A 17,234-nucleotide genomic window follows, 5' to 3' on the forward strand; every position below is an offset into this window, starting at 1 on the left:
TTTCCTCTCTTCTTTTTTTCCTAGAGGTATCAAGAACAGTTTTGGTTATTGCGTGATATATACAAATATACGTTTTCAAATTTTAGCTGCTCCGAATTCCGTATTCGCACACATTTTCCGAATTCATAGGTGTTTCGAAAAACGGACGGACGACGCGACGGACCTACAATCCGACATTTTTTTCCGTTTTCAATACAGTTAACAATTTGCTACCGGAAAACAATATTCTCCAACAAAAAAGCCGAATGGAAATCAGAACAACCGTTTTCAATCAGTACGGATTCAATTTTCGTTTCCGTTTTCAAATTCGAACGAATATTAGAACAGCCGTCATAGAGCACGTTTTCGCAGTCTTGATGAACCTTTGGCAGTGTTTCTACTGGATCTCTACATTAATGCTGAAGATAGGGAAGCCCAAGTTGGTTCCTCAGAACATTCCGATATTGAAAGAATGTTTGTTGATCTGATGACTGCCAAGTTCCCTTATGAATATTTAGCTGTTAGGATCGAGGTTGGCGGAGGTGTATGTTTAAGTGCAGACTGGGCCTCCCTTCAAGACTTTTTAAGAAGGTTGTAGAATGCTGGGGTGTAGGCACAGTTCAAAGTAATTTTTTTTTTTAATTTTGTTCAGATGCTGATTGTGATGATGCCTTCGCTTTCCTATGCCTTCCTTGCCCAAGTGTGCACTCCTCTTAGATAGCTGTTACAACGGAGCCTGTTAAAGGTACAAAAATACCACGTCTTTTTTCTTCAAATCCTTTAATTCTCCTTAACGCTTGTTTTATATTATAAAAATAAAAGGGGTCTTAAGAGAAAAGAACTGCAGAGAGGCGAGGACTTCAAGTCTTACTTACTTACTTAGAGTGACCAGCGCCGTAAGGCGGCTACAATCCGCTGTGTATTTGGGCCTCAACCCAGCCAGCCAGCTCTATCTTTAGCTCACTGCTTGCAGTTTCGCACGCCAAGTTGATTGAGGTTCCCTTCCACTTGGTTGCGCCACCTCAGACGAGGTCTTCCTCTACTACGCCGTCCCTCTGGGTTGGAGTCGAAAACTTTCCGGGCCGGAGCATTATTGTCCATGCGCTCCACGTGACCTAGCCATCTCAGACGCTGCACTTTAACTCTCTTGACTAGGTTAGTGTCCTTGTGCAACCCGTAAAGTTCGTTGTTATGTCTTCTTCTCCAATCGCCATTAATGCATACGGGACCAAAAATCGCACGAAGAACTTTTCTCTCGAAACAATCCAGGATGTTTTCATCCGCCTTCGTTAAAGTCCATGCTTCTGCACCATATAGCAGGACTGGGATGAAAAGGGTCTTATACAAGGACACCTTAGTTGCTCGAGAGAGGGCTTTGCTGGTCAGTTGTCGTCTCAAGTCAACACACTAAAAAACCTATATTTCCCAACATCATTTACTTACCTTATTTGGTTTGTTTCACTATAAGAATTCCATTATTCTAAGGTGATATTGTTTTCGATTTCTTGAGATTTATTTGAGCTCTTTCCGATTCTTCTCCAGTTACGCAAATTAACTCAACTGTTGGAAATTGGGTGACAAATTCGAAAAATACTGATGTGTCTATGGATTGCTCACTCATTAAGATTAACAATCTTAAATATGTTTCATAGGCACAATGCTCTTAAACTAAAAAAAAAAAACTTTAAAAAGAATTTACAACATATTCAAATCTATCTTACAATTTATTAATATTTTCTGTTACATTTTTTAAATCCTATTTTTTTTTTAAGTAAAAAGTTCTTTATCCCCTTTCCTTTGATCCATTGCGAGACTTACCTGACGTTCTATGATCGCGATTATTTTTCCCTGAATGATTATAGTTATCACGATTACGATCATAATCCCGATTACGATCACGATTGCGATCACGATCATCATCACGATCACGTTCTCGATTACGACGATCTTGATGAGGAGATCTTTCTCTCTTGTTATCTCTACGATCGTTTCTTGCGCGAGAGTTTTGTTCTTCTTCATCACGTCTGCCATTATCTCGTCCCCGACCATTCATAGACCTTCCATTGGACAATCTTTCATCTGGTTCATCTCGTCGTTTAGACTTTTCTTCATGTTTTTTGTGGTCTCTCTCAATTTCATGCGCTGGTGATTTTTCTCTCCTGTGTTTTTTGTTCTTTTTATCAACTTCGACTTTCCTGCTCGTTTGCTTTTTATTTTTTCTATCATCTTCACTACTGCTATCATCATTGCTGCTGCTAGAATTTTCACTGCTACTGCTGCTGCTACTGGAACTACTCTCACTGCTGCTGGTCTCTTGTTTCTTTTTTGATTTCTTCTTTTTTCGTTCTTGCTTAGAGTTTTTTTTCTTTGACTTTTCGACAGCTTTTTTCTTAGAAATCTTCTTCTTTTTCTTCTTCTTCTTTTGCTTCTCATCCTCCGATGAAGAAGACTCCGACGATGATTCACTCGACGACGAAGAAGATGACGACGATGATGTAGAACTCGATACATCAATTTTATCACCAAGCAATTCCGAATTAATTGCTGGCACATTCTTGGGTGCATTCTTTAAAAACTGACGTAAATCATCAGTCAAGCCACCCAGACCAATCGATGAAAAGAAATTAATAGCAAATCGTGTATTACGTGGATTGTCTTTTGGGAAAAGACCTGACAAAGTTTCTGTTAGCACACCGTCTTTCAATTTCTCGTTTAATTTAAAAAGTCCCATATATTCGGCAAGTTCTTGAAATAGAATCTTTATGAAAATACGACTTGAACTTGTTGTATCATCTTCATTCAATTTAATGCAATCTAAAACATCCCAACCAATGGCATCGGTAAATAGAAGATGTGCAAAAAACTTGCTAACATTTCGCAATCGATTTGTATCTAGTCGATGGGTTGTCTGATATGTGTCCTTGAAGATCTCTTCAAATGGCTCAATGTAGGTCTTATTGATGGAACAAAATCTTTGTGCTAAGAGACCATAAAACTTTTCATATGTTCGTTGTTCGGCACAACAATCGAGAAACATGTGACACAATTCGATTTCTTGACCTGGTTTGAGTTGCATTTTCATGAGCTTGTGAGCACATTCTTCATAGTCCAAACTGGAGTTGATGGTTAGATAAATAGTTCTGCGAAGGGCTATTAAATTTGTTTCGGTATTATCGATGATTGCTTCAGCTTTAGCTTTTTCTTCTTCATCTTCTTCGGAATCTGATTCGTCACTACCACTGCCAGAGTCATCTTCGCCATCTGAATCACTTGCATCGCTGCCAAGAATTTCCTTGCTGAGACCTTTGTATTTGTCCTCGTTGGTGGCGTACATGTCATCGAATTTAAATGCATCTGTAGAAATGAAATAAATAAATTGTTGATTTAAAAAAATGTAGTTGTTATTATAAATCCACTCCAGAATTGGACTAGATTGATTGAATTGGATTTAAATTAATTTTAAGTGAAAAAATAGTCCGATGCATCCAAGAAAGAACCAATACTTTGCTCTCTAGCAAAATTTGGGCAAGCATCAACGAAAGAAAACAACGAAAGAATCGGATAGCAGCTGAACAAGGTGAAAAGAAGTCCGACCTGGAACCATAAAACCGCCGGAAGACGAAGAAAGTTCGTTTAAGTGTGTGACGTGATAAGCGAATTCTATCCACATCAACACTTTGTTCCAAGTAGTAAAAAATTCCGTAAACAGAATGATAATAATTTTTATCAAAAAAAAACCGACTTCCATGGATCGAAACTGGGTTATATGGTTTTCTTATACATTCTATAGCCAAAATTGGTTCACTCAATCCAAAGTTATGAGGTAACAAACATAAAGACGAATTGAATACCTCCTCCCTTTTGGAAGTCGATAAAAACAGAACAATTCTACAGGATAACAAGAACCTTACAAGTGTTAAGAGCTCAAAACAACACTTGGTTGAAGATAAAGCCACTTATTTATAGTTAATGTATAATTTAGGTTTATCCTTTGTAATGCAAAATTCCAGTTTTTCGTAAAAGCAGTAAATAGTGTTTATGAATGAACTGTACTTTGCAGACAATTTAACTACTAGTCTTTGAACTTCTGCCACTACCATAAAACTCAAATGATTTTCAAAAATTTAACGAAATTTGTTGGTATCTTTCTTTTTGACACCAAGATACAAACATAATTTTTGTATCAAGGGGGCATGAAAAAAGCCTTCATTGAGCTCTCCAATATTCTCAAAACAATGAAATATTGCATTCTAACACTTTAAACTTCTTCATTTTAATTTTCAGCATTAAAAGCACCTAACGTCTTGCGATAGATAGAGCTTGCAAGAGAATGAGACGAAGCCATTGGCGTTAAGTTGAGTTTTACGGTAGTGTCCAAAAACCGGCAGTTAAATTGTCTGCAAAGTTCAGGGTCATAATTATGAATACGCCCCATAAGATTCTAAGTTCGGATGGGTGTCACCCGAGTTTATGGATGTAGAATTTTTGTTCTGCTTTAAACATCGACACTTTTTGATCTGTCCGAAGCAGAAGATTATCGATTGCGCAACACGTTCTCTGGTAGAGATGAGATTTGTGTCGCGTCAAAGCACTTAGAACCAACAAGGCAAAATTACAGTAACCTCTCAAAGAGAAAACCTACCGAATGCTTCCCGAATAGTGGAAAAAGATAATGAACTTCAAGCTTCAAAAAAAGGGAAACCTGCTATCGAAGTGCAAGAAATGGAGAAGGATTTGGTTCCAGAACAAACATGGCTACAGGCTAATGTATCAAAGTTTGTTCTGGAACGCAGAAAAGAACAAGCCACACATGATACTAAACAGAAAGGATTCCACTCTAGAGACATAATCACTCTGAGTAGTGCGTTGAATACATCGTTCACCACTTCACCTTTTGTTCGTCGATTTCGAGAAGATTTTGCACAGAGTAAACAAGGATTTTTTTTAATGGCGGAGGAAGAGTATCCCGGATATGCTAACTGCTATAAAAGTATGTAACGATGGGATTAAATGGAACGTCTTGCATGTCCACTTGTCAAACAAAGTGGAAGTACAAATGAGAGTCAGATAGAGCGGTAAGGATGGATACTAATACCAACTTTATTTTATTGGTGATATGTGATTTCCTGCGCCACCTCCAACAAGCCTCAAGGCGTAGAGTATTGAGTTCAAAGTATGTGGGAATCTCTATAAAGAACTTGCATCAGATAAGTGCGAAGTCAGTGCTAGGAACTTCTAAAGGAAACTAATAAAACCACAAAGAAACATGCTGATGAAGCGATAAGGTCAAAGCAGTGGTATCTAGGAAAAAGACCGCTTTCAAAGGTTGATCAAAATGCCCCCTCATAAAAGAAATGAGAAAGAAAAGAGAAAGCAAAGGAGAAATGTGCCTAGCATAAAGCAGAAGCCAGGCTTTCTAGGAACTGCGGCATGCCGCCGTGAACAGCCATCTTCATAATTGTCGCTCAAAGACTGAAGAATGCTGAGGAAATTCGATCAGCAAAGTATATTAGCGATGCTCAAGATCAACTGCTTGTGGATGACGAAAAAATTCTTCACAGAATTCAAACAGCCGAACCTTATTTAGAATAAGAACCCGAAGAATAAGAAGTCGAAGAAGTTATTGTGGCGGTGAACAACTCCAAGAAAAGAAACTGTCTGAGTTATGGATACAAAATTGCACGACTGGGCACTGGGGTCGCACGTACTTGTTCTTATGGTAAAAGTTACTCTAATGTTAAAGCTTTTCATTAAACAAAATTAGAGAAATTTATTATTTGATTTGTTTAAAGAATTTCATAAGTAATGTAAAAAAAAATAAAATCTGTTTTTATAGTTAATTAAAAACCGTTTTAAGTGATCTTTCACAGAAAACCAAGTATGCCAATGGAATTCTTGGATATAAAGGAGTTTTCAAAAAAACTAATTTTTGAAAATCGTTTTTATAAAAAAATAATTTTGTATGTACACAAATTTTCTAAAATTTTTCCAAAAAAAATTATATTCATTATCCATTATAAAGAAAATATTATTCAACATATCGTGGACACAAAACCAAAACCACGAATCTGCAAAATTGTAGTTTTGAGAAAAATGGCTTCAAAGTTTTGGGAACTTATGCAATCTTATGGAAACTCGTTCAACAGAATTGATAATTTAGACTTCTAGACAACAGATGGAGGATTGGGATCGACGCAGTGAATAAAGTGACCGATAACAAGTAAAATTACGCATTAAAGTGAAAATGTCCAAAAATGCAGATTCTCAGTTTTGGCGTTGTGCCGACGATATAAAACCGAATTTTGATAAAAATTTATAAATATTTTTAAAAAATCCAAAAATTTGTTTTTTTTTTTTTTAATTTTGTGAGAATTTTATATAACGATTTACTTATTGTTTTTTTTATAAAAATTTTCATTGAAATCGGCTAGGTCATTTACGAGAAATTCATAAATCAAAAAAACAGTTCAGTTCAGTTAATAACGGTATAAAAATATTTTTTCCATTTCATAAGATGGCTCTTATGTAAGACCCGTTTTTGAAAAAAATAACCTTTCTATTTCCATTATATGACAGGTACCGTAAGTTTTGGTTCTAAGAAAAATTTCAATTTCTCCTCTAGGGAATCACCAAAGACTGTTTACTACCAAGTTTAAAGAAAATCGCTCTAGTAGTTTAGGCTGTAGCGCGAGGTACATACAGACGGACGGACGGACGGACGGACGGACAGACAGAATGTCCGGACCTACTTCTTTGCATCCTCCATCATCGCGATTTCATGTCTCATTGTTATCTGGAGTTCGTTTTTTTTACGAATCTTAAACGTGGCCTATAGTACCTATATCGCAAGTAAAAAGGGAAACATTGGGTCTAAATGGCTCCTGATTTTCATCTTCAAGCTCATCAGTGGTGACCAAATGCCTAGTCCGGAGAGAAAGTAACCTTATTTAGATCTAGAAGGAGAAAGAAGATACACGAGACTACGATAACTACCGTTCGATTAAGCTTAAAGATCCTTGGCCGAGTGAAAAAAATCCAAACCGTCAGAAAAATGCTTAAAGAGATTTGCGTACCGCCCGAACTCTTTTAAGCAGAAAATGATAACTTTTCAAAAGCTTTCATATAAAAACTCATTTTAAAAAAAGACAAAATGGTGATTCATTCCGTACCATTCAAGACCATTTTGGAAAGCAAAATAAGTTAAAATAAAAAAGAAAAGTTTTCTTGTTTTGATATTAATACTCACTTAAATTATCCTCGGTATTAGTGGCCTCATCTAACATCAATAAATGTGTAAATTGATCATCTTCCTCAACCAATTCCAATGACTCAATAACCGATTGATGATCTTTAAATCCATCTTTTCTCACTTGGAAAACAACTTCAATCATATACTGCACTCTTTTATCCAATTTACCTTCATGCAAAATATTCTTCAACATTTCAAAAATAGCACCAATACCTTTGGATGAAACTTCAGTAAGTTTCATACCACATTCTTTCAAAAATGCAATTGCCACTTCAACCGAATCATCTGTTGGTGTTTCAACTAAGAGGGTGAGAATTTCCAATGCAAGAATTTCATGAGCCACTCGTTGATTAACCAAATGAGCTACAAATCTTGAAGCTGACAAACAGACAGCCTTGTCATTTCGACGAAATGCTCTCTTGAACTGAATGACTAAACGTTTTAGTAGCAATTCACCAATGTTTGGGAATTTTGAGTTGATAATGGCTACCAAAGCAGCATAGACATGGGTGAAAGTTGGAGAGGCATTTTGTGCTTGAATGATTGACCTGCACAAAAGACCTCGTCCCCGGACAATGTTCTCTTTAAGGAGTTCCCTGGTTATGATTCCAATATTGTCGACGTTTACTTTGTTAATGTAACCATGAATGGACTTTTTGAGTGCTTCCCAAGCTATACGTTGATATGCTGCCGATGCTTTGTCTGTGATCTCGGCTTGCATCATACGCAGCTTGGCTGGAGGGATGTAAGCTCCGCCAGTGCGAGAGGTTAGCAAGTCTACCGTTCGACGTTGACGTTCTGTGATTTTTTCATTTGGATTTGATTCTGGTTCGTTTGGTGCGGAATCGTTTTTCTTTTCGGTGGGAGAAGACGGTCGTCCTCCTCGTCGTCGGTCATTGGATTTGTCACCGGTTCTGTCCTTGGATCGACTGCGTGACCGACTACGACGTCGTCGTCGATCTTTGCTGCGACTTCTTTGTCGTCGGCTTCTTTCCTCTCTTTCACGAGATCGTCTTCTATCTCTTCTGCCTGGTGAACGACTGCGGTCTCTCCTTCCTGGTGAACGACTTCGATCTCTTTTACCTAGTGAAGATAAAAATGTATTATACTATTAATAATTATTTTTCAAAATTAATTATTCTTATCGAAAATTTGTTTTTAGCTGCACTTAATAGGGTAATGGAGCCCCCAGTAGTCGGCCAGAACGTGTTTAATTGATGGTTAATCGATTAAAATATATATATAGGGATCTCATAGAATTTTCGTTTTTTTTTTTTAAGCCTATCAGTTCTTCTAAACGGTATTTAAAAAATTGAGACAGTGCAACTATTGGATTTTTTGTTGAAGATATCATACATTAACCATCGCTTTTCGAGTTTCGCGTGCAGATGAAGGTTGTTGTTTTTATCAATAGTTTTTGAAGAATTAATTTTCAAGCTCTACATTTTTGAAAATATAATCAAAAATTGTTAGTTAAAAAATAATACTATTTATCATAATAAGCCCTAGAAAAGACTAGCTCAAGGAGAGAAGGTCGATGAGACATGTAGCATTGATAGGATTCTTAATAAACGGAATTTGTTTAAATTCGCTTAAATTTAAAGTGAACTTTATTTCATTTTAATAACAATTTTAAGCATGTCTTTTTTCTTCGCGTAGGGTAACACATTTAAAAAAATCATTGGCGCAAAATTTTAAGCGATTTAGTTAAATGCTAAAGCAATATAAGAGATTTACTATGTTAAAAATCAGTCTTCTTTTTTTTTACTAAGTAACTTACTAAAATTGCTTTAGCATTTTACTAAATCGATTAAAATATTGCGCCATTGTTTTAAATAAAATTTTTCTTTTTCAATAGAATGTTTTTTACTACATTGTTCTGATAAGAATAGATACATAATATAGAATTTTAAATTTTGGCCGAATACTGGCGACCAGGGGCACAACAATAAAAAAAGGGTCTAAAACAAAATTACCACTATCACAAAATTAGTCATATATCTAGGTTTGGTTGGTATAAATTGTCAAAATTGTTTAATACAAACTAAATGCACTACCAGATTGGAAAAAATTGCTTTAAGAGATGAAGTTAAGTTTTATTAAAAAAATATTATAAAATGTATGTATGAGTTTTCTTGTAAACGTGTAAATCACTTTTTTTAACAGCTATTTTTTTTTTTCATTAAAATATAGCCATAAATACTATGTTTATCACACATTTTCGAAGAAAATTCGCGTCACAGTAAAAAATTATTATGGTCAGGAAAAAATGAATAGCTCTAAGAATTAATATCTGACCAACCAAAAAAGATATGAATATTATGTAAACGCAGTTATAATGATAAATATTTCTTCTTAAAACAAAGACCTCTATAAAGTTTCTACTATTAGTATTAACAGAGAAATTATCATTAACATGAGTAAAGGTATACCAAAATAAGTGTACGAAGCAATACACTTTTACTGACCGAAAACTCAAAATCTGGGCATACGATTTTGTTGTGACCTATAAGACTTTTGTTCGGGATGCCAAAAGCAAGAACTGTGTAAAAAAGTGGAGCATTTGAATGAATCCATTTTTTCATGCGAATAGTGCGGGGTCCCTTAAAAAATGTATATGAAAAAACAAAAAAATTGGGTTCTAAAAGGTAAAAAACAAAATCTAAAAACAAACTGAGCTTTAAAACAAGTATGCTATTTGATTTCTTTTATTAAAATGCATTTTTAGAAAAAAAAATCAAAATCGTTAGAGACGTTTTAGAAAAAAAAATTTATTTTTTTAAATATTTTTTTGAAAAAAAAAAATCAAAAATAAAATTGTTATGCCCTTTTGCAGAAATTACTAATCTCAACATCTTAAGTCTAGCATGCAGCTCGAGCGAAACGAAATTTTGCATACAAAAATAGCATAACGAAATCTTGAACGAAATTAATTTTTTTTTTGTTTTTATATTGAAACATATTTTTTTGGATGTTTTTTCTTGATTTTTTTTAAATTTATATTTTTATTATTTTGAATTTGACATAATACTCGATGGTATTGTTTTGTTAACATGTTCGCTGTTGACTTTGGAGACTAAAAAATTTTTCGTTTCGCTTCAGCTGCATACTAGGCTTAAAACTAAAATTTCAAAAAGCTAGTAGGTACCCTTGAAAGGCAAATTCTTACAAAAATCAGAACACTGTGCGAAAATCAATTTTGGTACCACATTCAATTCAGAGCGAAAATCAGAACAGGGGTGAATGTCCCGTTTTCGAAATTTTTTTTTTTTAAATCCAAAAATTAGTTTTCAAATTTTTTTTTCTGATTTATATAAAAACTGCTTTCGTATCTTTGAATTAGTAGTTTGGCAGAAAATCAGATTTGAAAAAAAACGTTCTATGGCAGGTACCGTTAAGAATGATTTTCGAAGAAAAAAATTTCCATGAAAAGATAGATTTTGCTTAAAATCTAACATGTGACTGAAAAATCCAATCATAAGTCACCAACACCAAAACTACAAGAAAATGTAATGTTGTAGAAAGTAAATACTGAAAGAACTCTGTTTAAAAGATATCTTGGTCGAGTTGAAACCTAAATAAAAGAAATATTATTTTTATAAAAGTTGTCTTGGGTTTTACTATTTTTTCACTCTTAGTGAATAAACGATTTTGTATCATTAATTTACACAATCATATAATATTTAGTTAACATTTTGTTAATATCTGGAAAAACTAAATTTTAAGGTACAGTTAAACTAAAAAAAAATTATTTATCTGCCCGACTCCTGGCTCCACCACCCTATTTGATTTAAATTAAATAAATTTGTTCATTGTTTGTTTACGAAATCTAGAGATGGAATCGGCTATTTTGATTTGTGATCGATGATAATAACAAGAACCAAATTTTGGTCTGCAACAATCAAAAATCGCAGAGCAAATTGGTCTTTAATAATTATCACCGATCACAATTCACAACTTTTAATTAAATAAAATGCAATATTACCTGGCGACCTGCTACGCTCTTTTTTGCCTGGAGACCTACTACGGTCTCGTCTTTTTGTGGTCTCTTTCGATTTGGTTTCCTTAGACTGTTCATCAGAAACGATTTGCTGGATTTCATCGGAAGCCTTTTCCACAGCCGGTTCCAACTTTTTTTTCTTTAAATCTGGTTCTCCATTGTCAGTGTTGGCTTCTGGTTCTGCCAATGTTTCGTTTGAGGTTTCTGCAATATTCTTTTGTGGATTAACTTCTTCTTGAATTGGATTAGATTCCACTGGCGAGGTTTCTTCTTTAAGTTTAGGTGGGCAAGACACTTCTTTGGGGACAAGTTCTTCTTTAGGATTTTGAGGTGGTTCTATTTCATGTTCCCCTGTGGCTTCTTTTTGTTCAATAATTTGGATTTGATCTGGAACTGATGATATTTCTACCTGTTGGACTAATTCATCACTTACCGATTTAATTTCTTCGGCCTTTTCCGTTTCCAACTCTTTTTCATGTGAAGAGTTTTCATCGCTCTTCGACTTAATTGGTTTTGTATTTGATACTTTGACTTCTCCTTCTTCAGTATCGCTGCCAGAAGAATCCGAATCCGACGACGATGATGTCGACGAGTCGCTACCATCTTTATTAGAACTAGCAGAAGATGAATAATCTGGCGATGATGTATTTTCATGTTTTTTATGAATTTTTTTCTTTTTATCATCAGTTTTTATTTTTGCTGTTGGAGATGAGGGTGATTTGGATTTTGATTTTTTCTTGTCAATTGATGTGGTGGCATGGTCTTCTTTTTTTCTATCACGATTTTTTAGTTTTGTTTCTTGTTCTTCTTCAGTGGATGTTGATGAATCTGATTCGGAATTATCTGATGAAGATGATGAATTACTTTCAGATTCACTTTTGCCCATATTTTTATTTTAATAATTAGTCAATTTATTTTAAAGAAAATTACAAAATAAAAAAGACTTCCAATAAGTTGAAAAAAATATGAAACGTTTATTTTTTTGTGCGTGGTTTTTCTTTAGCGCTAGAATGTCAAATTTTTTGACATATAAAATGACAGTTTTATGTGGTTTTCTTAAATTTGAAGTTAAAATTATGTAAGAGAATTGAAAGCATTCAGTAAAATAAAAATTTATATGAAATGGACTTAAGACCGTGTGTCAACTGCGTTAAAATTTCTGTTTAAAATTTTATCATGGTTAAGGCCTAGTAGTCAGCTGAAGCGGAACGAAATTTTCCATACAAAATTTCATTAACGAAATCTTGAACGAAATTAAATAAGTTTTGTTTTAGCTTTAAAACTTATTTTCTGATGTTTTTTCTTGAATTCTTTAAATTTTATTTTTATAATTTTTTCTTTGCTATAATACCTGGCCGTATTTTTTTGTAAAGCCTGGTACGCTGCTCGCGCTAAATTTTAGCCGAGATAAAATTCCCATACAAGTTATCGATAATTTGTATGGGATCCATTTTATCTCGGCTAAAAAATTTCGATAATTTGTATGGGAGCTAAAATTTAGCGCGAGCAGCGTACCAGGCTTAAACTGATAGAGGCTTTATTGAGTGCCAAACGAACAGTTTCAGAATCGTTTGAATGAATTCCGGAGAGTCCCGGACGACAAAACGAAAACGCTATTTGTTTCTTCAGATAATTTCTGTTTTGACATTTTGTACTTTATTTACACACACAAATTTTGTATCCACAAACGACAAATCACTAGGGGTATTCACGATCCGATGCAACTGGTCTAGTATCATTGTGAAAGTGCAAAAGTGTAAAATCTTGCAACACTACAACAACAAAATATATGGATTGAAATTTTACAATGGTCTTGCACTTTTGCTATACCCTAACCCTATTGCAAAATAAAAATACAATGGTGCAAAAATATTTTTGACAGATGGCAGCTCGCCGTCGCGTGTCGCCCATGATGAACAGTTTATCTTTTTTATTCTTATTCTTTTTTATTTTGTTTCTTTTGATGTAATTTGTGAAAATAAATTAACCCGAACACAAAAAATTATAAAAAAATTGAAAATTGAAATAGAAGAAGCATCGTTGGAAAGACAACTCCGTAAAAAAAAAGAGTGAAGCTGATATAAATCATATCATGGATTCCATTCAATATTTACTATAGATAAGAAGAGGTGCGTTCACGATCTATTGTAAAAAAATAAAATTTTACACTTTTACTAGGCCTGTTGCACCAGATCGTGAATACCCCTACTTTTCGCACTCCAAACAATTTTTTTTTCTTAAATGACAACAGCTGATTTGATTTTGATAACTCTGAATTCCGCGCTCTGAAAAAATATCCAGAGTAGTTATGTTCAGGGTGCGTTCAGAGCGAGGATCGAACACAGAGGAAATAACTCTGGTTGAAAAAGGAGCTACAAAAAACGCTTGCCTCGAACGAACCTACACGCTCTAGCTTTTTGGAATATTTCCCTGAATCACCCTTTGACCCTTATGAAATCTAAATTGTTACTTGGGCTAAACCCTTCAAGCAAACAGGTCCGACCTCGGTCCGAATCCGCTCCGCCTGAGGCGGAGCTGAGTCCGACTTCGGATCAGAAACTGGTCCGAAGGCGGCTCAAATTAGTATGGAAATTATAATCACCGCGAAGTCGATTGCATATGTATTAGTGTGGTGAAAATCTCCATTCCGAGAAAATGGAGCCGAAGGCGGACCTGAGTCGGAGCAGCAAAAACCTACCAGAAAGAGGAATCAAAAAGGGATGACGTTTCGCATTTGCGACCAAAAAAAGAACTAGATTTTTTTTTTTTTTTTCACTAAAACTGTTTTTTTTATTTAATTTTGGCAAACGAAATTTTCACAATATATACAATATAAAATAGAATACATTTTTTTCATTTTATTTTATTTGTTGTTGCTGCTGTTGTTGGTGTTTCTTTAGATGCCCAATCGCATGTTTCACCTTCTGCCTTTTTCTTCATCATTAGAGATTACATCTACAACACAAACAGAAACACATCATTTTAATCCAAACACTTTGAGCGATATATACAACATACCTTTTTTTGTTTCCATATTGTTAATAGTTTGATATAATTGTTTATAATTACACTTATATTTTATTAACAACGACACGAGACACGACGCGACTAAACACTTCAACAAAAAATAACAAAATGACGCTTTTGCTCTTGTTGGCTATGTCTGTCTACTTTTTTTTCCTTTTCTCAGTTTTCACCACGATTCTCTTAGACTTTGTGTTCATACACAAAAAGTTGCAAGTGTGTGAGTGCAACCCCGCTTTTCTCGGTCGGAGGTCGGACTGTCTTTTCTGGACTCCGTTTTCTTGCTTGAAGGCTTAGAGGATATAATATATGGAGTGCTTGTTCCTATACCTAATACATTGTAACGCCATATGCATGGATAGGGGTCGCTGCCGACGGCTGATTATCTTTCATCTCTTTCTTTCTTTCGTTTTTCAATATGAATCCGGTACCGTAACTGTCAATAAATAAAAATGGAGGCATGTACTCATCGAAAAACTTAAAGAAACTAGAGCTCTCTATAAAAGCTTCACGGAACTAACAGCACAAGCACTCCATATATTATATCCTCTAAGCTTGAAGGGAATACTGTATATGTGCCGGTCTACACGGTGATTTACAATCGATTGAAAAATCACATGCGGGCTACACAATGTTGTGCCCAATCACGTTCCACTTTTACATTTAAAGGTCGGAGTGTCTTTTCTGAACTCCGTTTTCTTGCTTGAAGGGTTTCTAGGAACAAACGTCAAACAGAGAAACAATTTAGCAATGGAAATTCAGAAAATTCAATTCCCTTCGTTACCATCTTCCCCCTTCACTCCTCATCCCTCTTGCCTACAAACTGACTGCTTAGGCGATTGAAAAATCACGGTGTAACCAGGCACTAAAAATTTGTTTTTGAAAATTTAATTTTCCAAAAAGCAACAGCAATCCTGTAAACTGGGAAAATATTAAAAATTAAAATATTAAACGGAGGAATACGTATGTAATCCAAATTTGTTGAGGATAATTTTATGAAATCACTTTAATTTAAGCATTTCTTGTAGGTAACAGGTTCAATAATAATGAGCAGCTTACAATTTAATTCGATTGCAAGATCTGCTTCTGTCGAGTCTCAAGAAAAACCAAAAATTGTTAAATGTCCAAACTATGCGAATAATTTCTGCGAGAAATTATTTTCTTTGTTTGAGAAACACGATCTCACAGATGTTTGCATTATCGGTTCGGATGAGGTCCGATTCAATGCTCACAAAAATGTTTTAGCAGTAGGAAGTGATTTCTTTGCTGCTATGTTTGCTAGCCCACTTAAAGAGTCCGTTACAAATGAGGTCCGAATCCAAGAATTAAATGGTGAGATTTTAAAATCTATTCTAGACTTTATTTACACTGGCACTATTGAGCTCAAGTCCAAAACTGTGCCGGAGATTTTCAGTGCAGCTCGCTTTTTTCAAATGGAATCATTAGTCTTGGTATGTCAACAATTCATGGTACAAGAATTGGATCCAAGTAATTGTTTAGGCATAGCTTTATTCGCTAAGCAACATGATTTAAATGACCTCTATGAGACGGCTTTTCAGTTTGCTTGTACCCATTTTGAAAAAGTATCTAAAATGGAAGAGTTTCTCAATCTCAGCGAAGATCAAGTGGTTATGATGATAAGTAATGAAGAACTTTGTGTAACATCGGAAAAGAACGTCTTTTTAAGCTTGATCAAATGGATTGAGCATGACAAACAGAATCGTGAACAATTTACTTTCAAACTACTCTCACACGTTCATTACTGGTCACTGAGTCCCGATTTTATAAAGCAAAACCGAAGCAAATTGTCCAATGAAAATAAAATTTTCGACATGATCTGCACTTGGCTTGAATGGCATTGTACGCCAAGTAACTCTGGACTAAAGTCTCGTAAATGTTGCAATGATAAGCTTGTGGTAATATGTAGTGATAAAATGCATACTTATAATCCAGAGCAGAATATCTGGGAAATCAAATCTCTTCCAGGATTTCCAACATTCGATAAAGTAGTTGAAATAAATGAAAAGCTTATTATACAACTTAATGGCACCTTGAAGTGCTTTGACCTCAAGACAAATCGACTAAGTGATTTACCACGATTTGATACGCCAATAAGTAGTTTTGGATTAGCTGTAATGAGGAATGAATTATATGTTGTTGGGGGTGCTACAATTGAAAATGTCCCTGACGTTTATGGTAGGAATCATCAGCAACGTACGACTTGGTCTGGACGCGTACAAAAATTTAACTTTGCTTCTGGCGAATGGCAATGTGTAAAATCTTTGTCTAAGCCATTAAGCAATCCTGTAATTTCTTGTGTTGGAAGATATATGCATGTAAAGGGTTATGAAGAATTTATTGCAAGCTTTGATTCTGAAACCAATGAATGGACTTGGACACATTTTCCGTTCAAAGGCCTTTCGAAATTCGGATTTGCTATTGTAAACGAAAAATTATATTTTGTGGGACAACAGCAAGGCTCTGCAATTAGTTGTGTTTATGAACATGCAAATGGTAAGTGGAGAAAACATGAAATGAGACTTGCATTAACCAGTCCTAGATGTATATCGTGGAATAATCGAATAATTGCTTATGGTGCATGTGACGGTTACAACTTAATTTTGGAATACAATCCTGAAACTAAATTTTGGAAAGATTTGCCACTTCTAAATTACATATCGAACAACGTTTATGAAGTAATTAATGTACAATATAATCAATATAAATAAATAATGGTATTTGATTTCAATTTATTTCTTTTCATTTTAATGGGTAAACAAACAGGTAAGAAAAAACTTGATCAGGAAAGTGTAATTGACTACAATTTGCAATGGGAAGATCAGAAAAATGGTCGTTACTAGTAAACAATCGCAGTAAACTGGCCAGATTGTTAAAAAAAACACTTTGTTCTTTAAAATTAGATTTATTTCATCACTTATAAAACTATTAGCTTTGAATTCTGTTTGAAATAAAATTTGCTTC

General features: G+C 34.7%; 2 protein-coding genes across 2 annotated transcripts; one reads left to right on the forward strand and one right to left on the reverse strand.

The window, feature by feature from the left end:
- Positions 1–1,684: 1,684 nt before the first annotated feature.
- LOC129907869 (pre-mRNA-splicing factor CWC22 homolog) lies at positions 1,685–12,232 on the reverse strand. The gene is made up of 3 exons (XM_055984289.1): positions 11,214–12,232; positions 7,226–8,311; positions 1,685–3,333 (listed from the first exon to the last, which is right to left on the reverse strand). The coding sequence occupies exons 1-3, from the start codon at positions 12,112–12,114 to the stop codon at positions 1,763–1,765; spliced, it is 3,558 nt and encodes a 1,185-aa protein (XP_055840264.1). The 5' UTR covers positions 12,115–12,232; the 3' UTR covers positions 1,685–1,762.
- A 2,860-nt stretch (positions 12,233–15,092) lies between these two features.
- Positions 15,093–17,001, forward strand: LOC129905179 (kelch-like protein 2). The gene is made up of 2 exons (XM_055980588.1): positions 15,093–15,215; positions 15,281–17,001. The coding sequence occupies exon 2, from the start codon at positions 15,299–15,301 to the stop codon at positions 16,979–16,981; it is 1,683 nt and encodes a 560-aa protein (XP_055836563.1). The 5' UTR covers positions 15,093–15,215; positions 15,281–15,298; the 3' UTR covers positions 16,982–17,001.
- The last annotated feature ends 233 nt before the right edge of the window (positions 17,002–17,234 follow it).

The sequence above is a fragment of the Episyrphus balteatus genome, chromosome 1 (assembly GCF_945859705.1).
Source record: "Episyrphus balteatus chromosome 1, idEpiBalt1.1, whole genome shotgun sequence".
In the NCBI taxonomy this organism is placed as follows: Eukaryota; Metazoa; Arthropoda; class Insecta; order Diptera; family Syrphidae; genus Episyrphus; species Episyrphus balteatus.

Coding starts and splice junctions, on each gene's coding strand:
- LOC129905179 (XM_055980588.1), top strand. CDS start 15,299: ATGAGCAGCTTACAATTTAATTCGATTGCAAGATCTGCTTCTGTCGAG.
- LOC129907869 (XM_055984289.1), bottom strand. CDS start 12,114: ATGGGCAAAAGTGAATCTGAAAGTAATTCATCATCTTCATCAGATAAT. Junction 8,312..11,213: donor AGAGCGTAGCAGGTCGCCAG/GTAATATTGCAT, acceptor TATCTTCACTAG/GTAAAAGAGATCGAAGTCGT. Junction 3,334..7,225: donor TAATACCGAGGATAATTTAA/GTGAGTATTAAT, acceptor TCATTTCTACAG/ATGCATTTAAATTCGATGAC.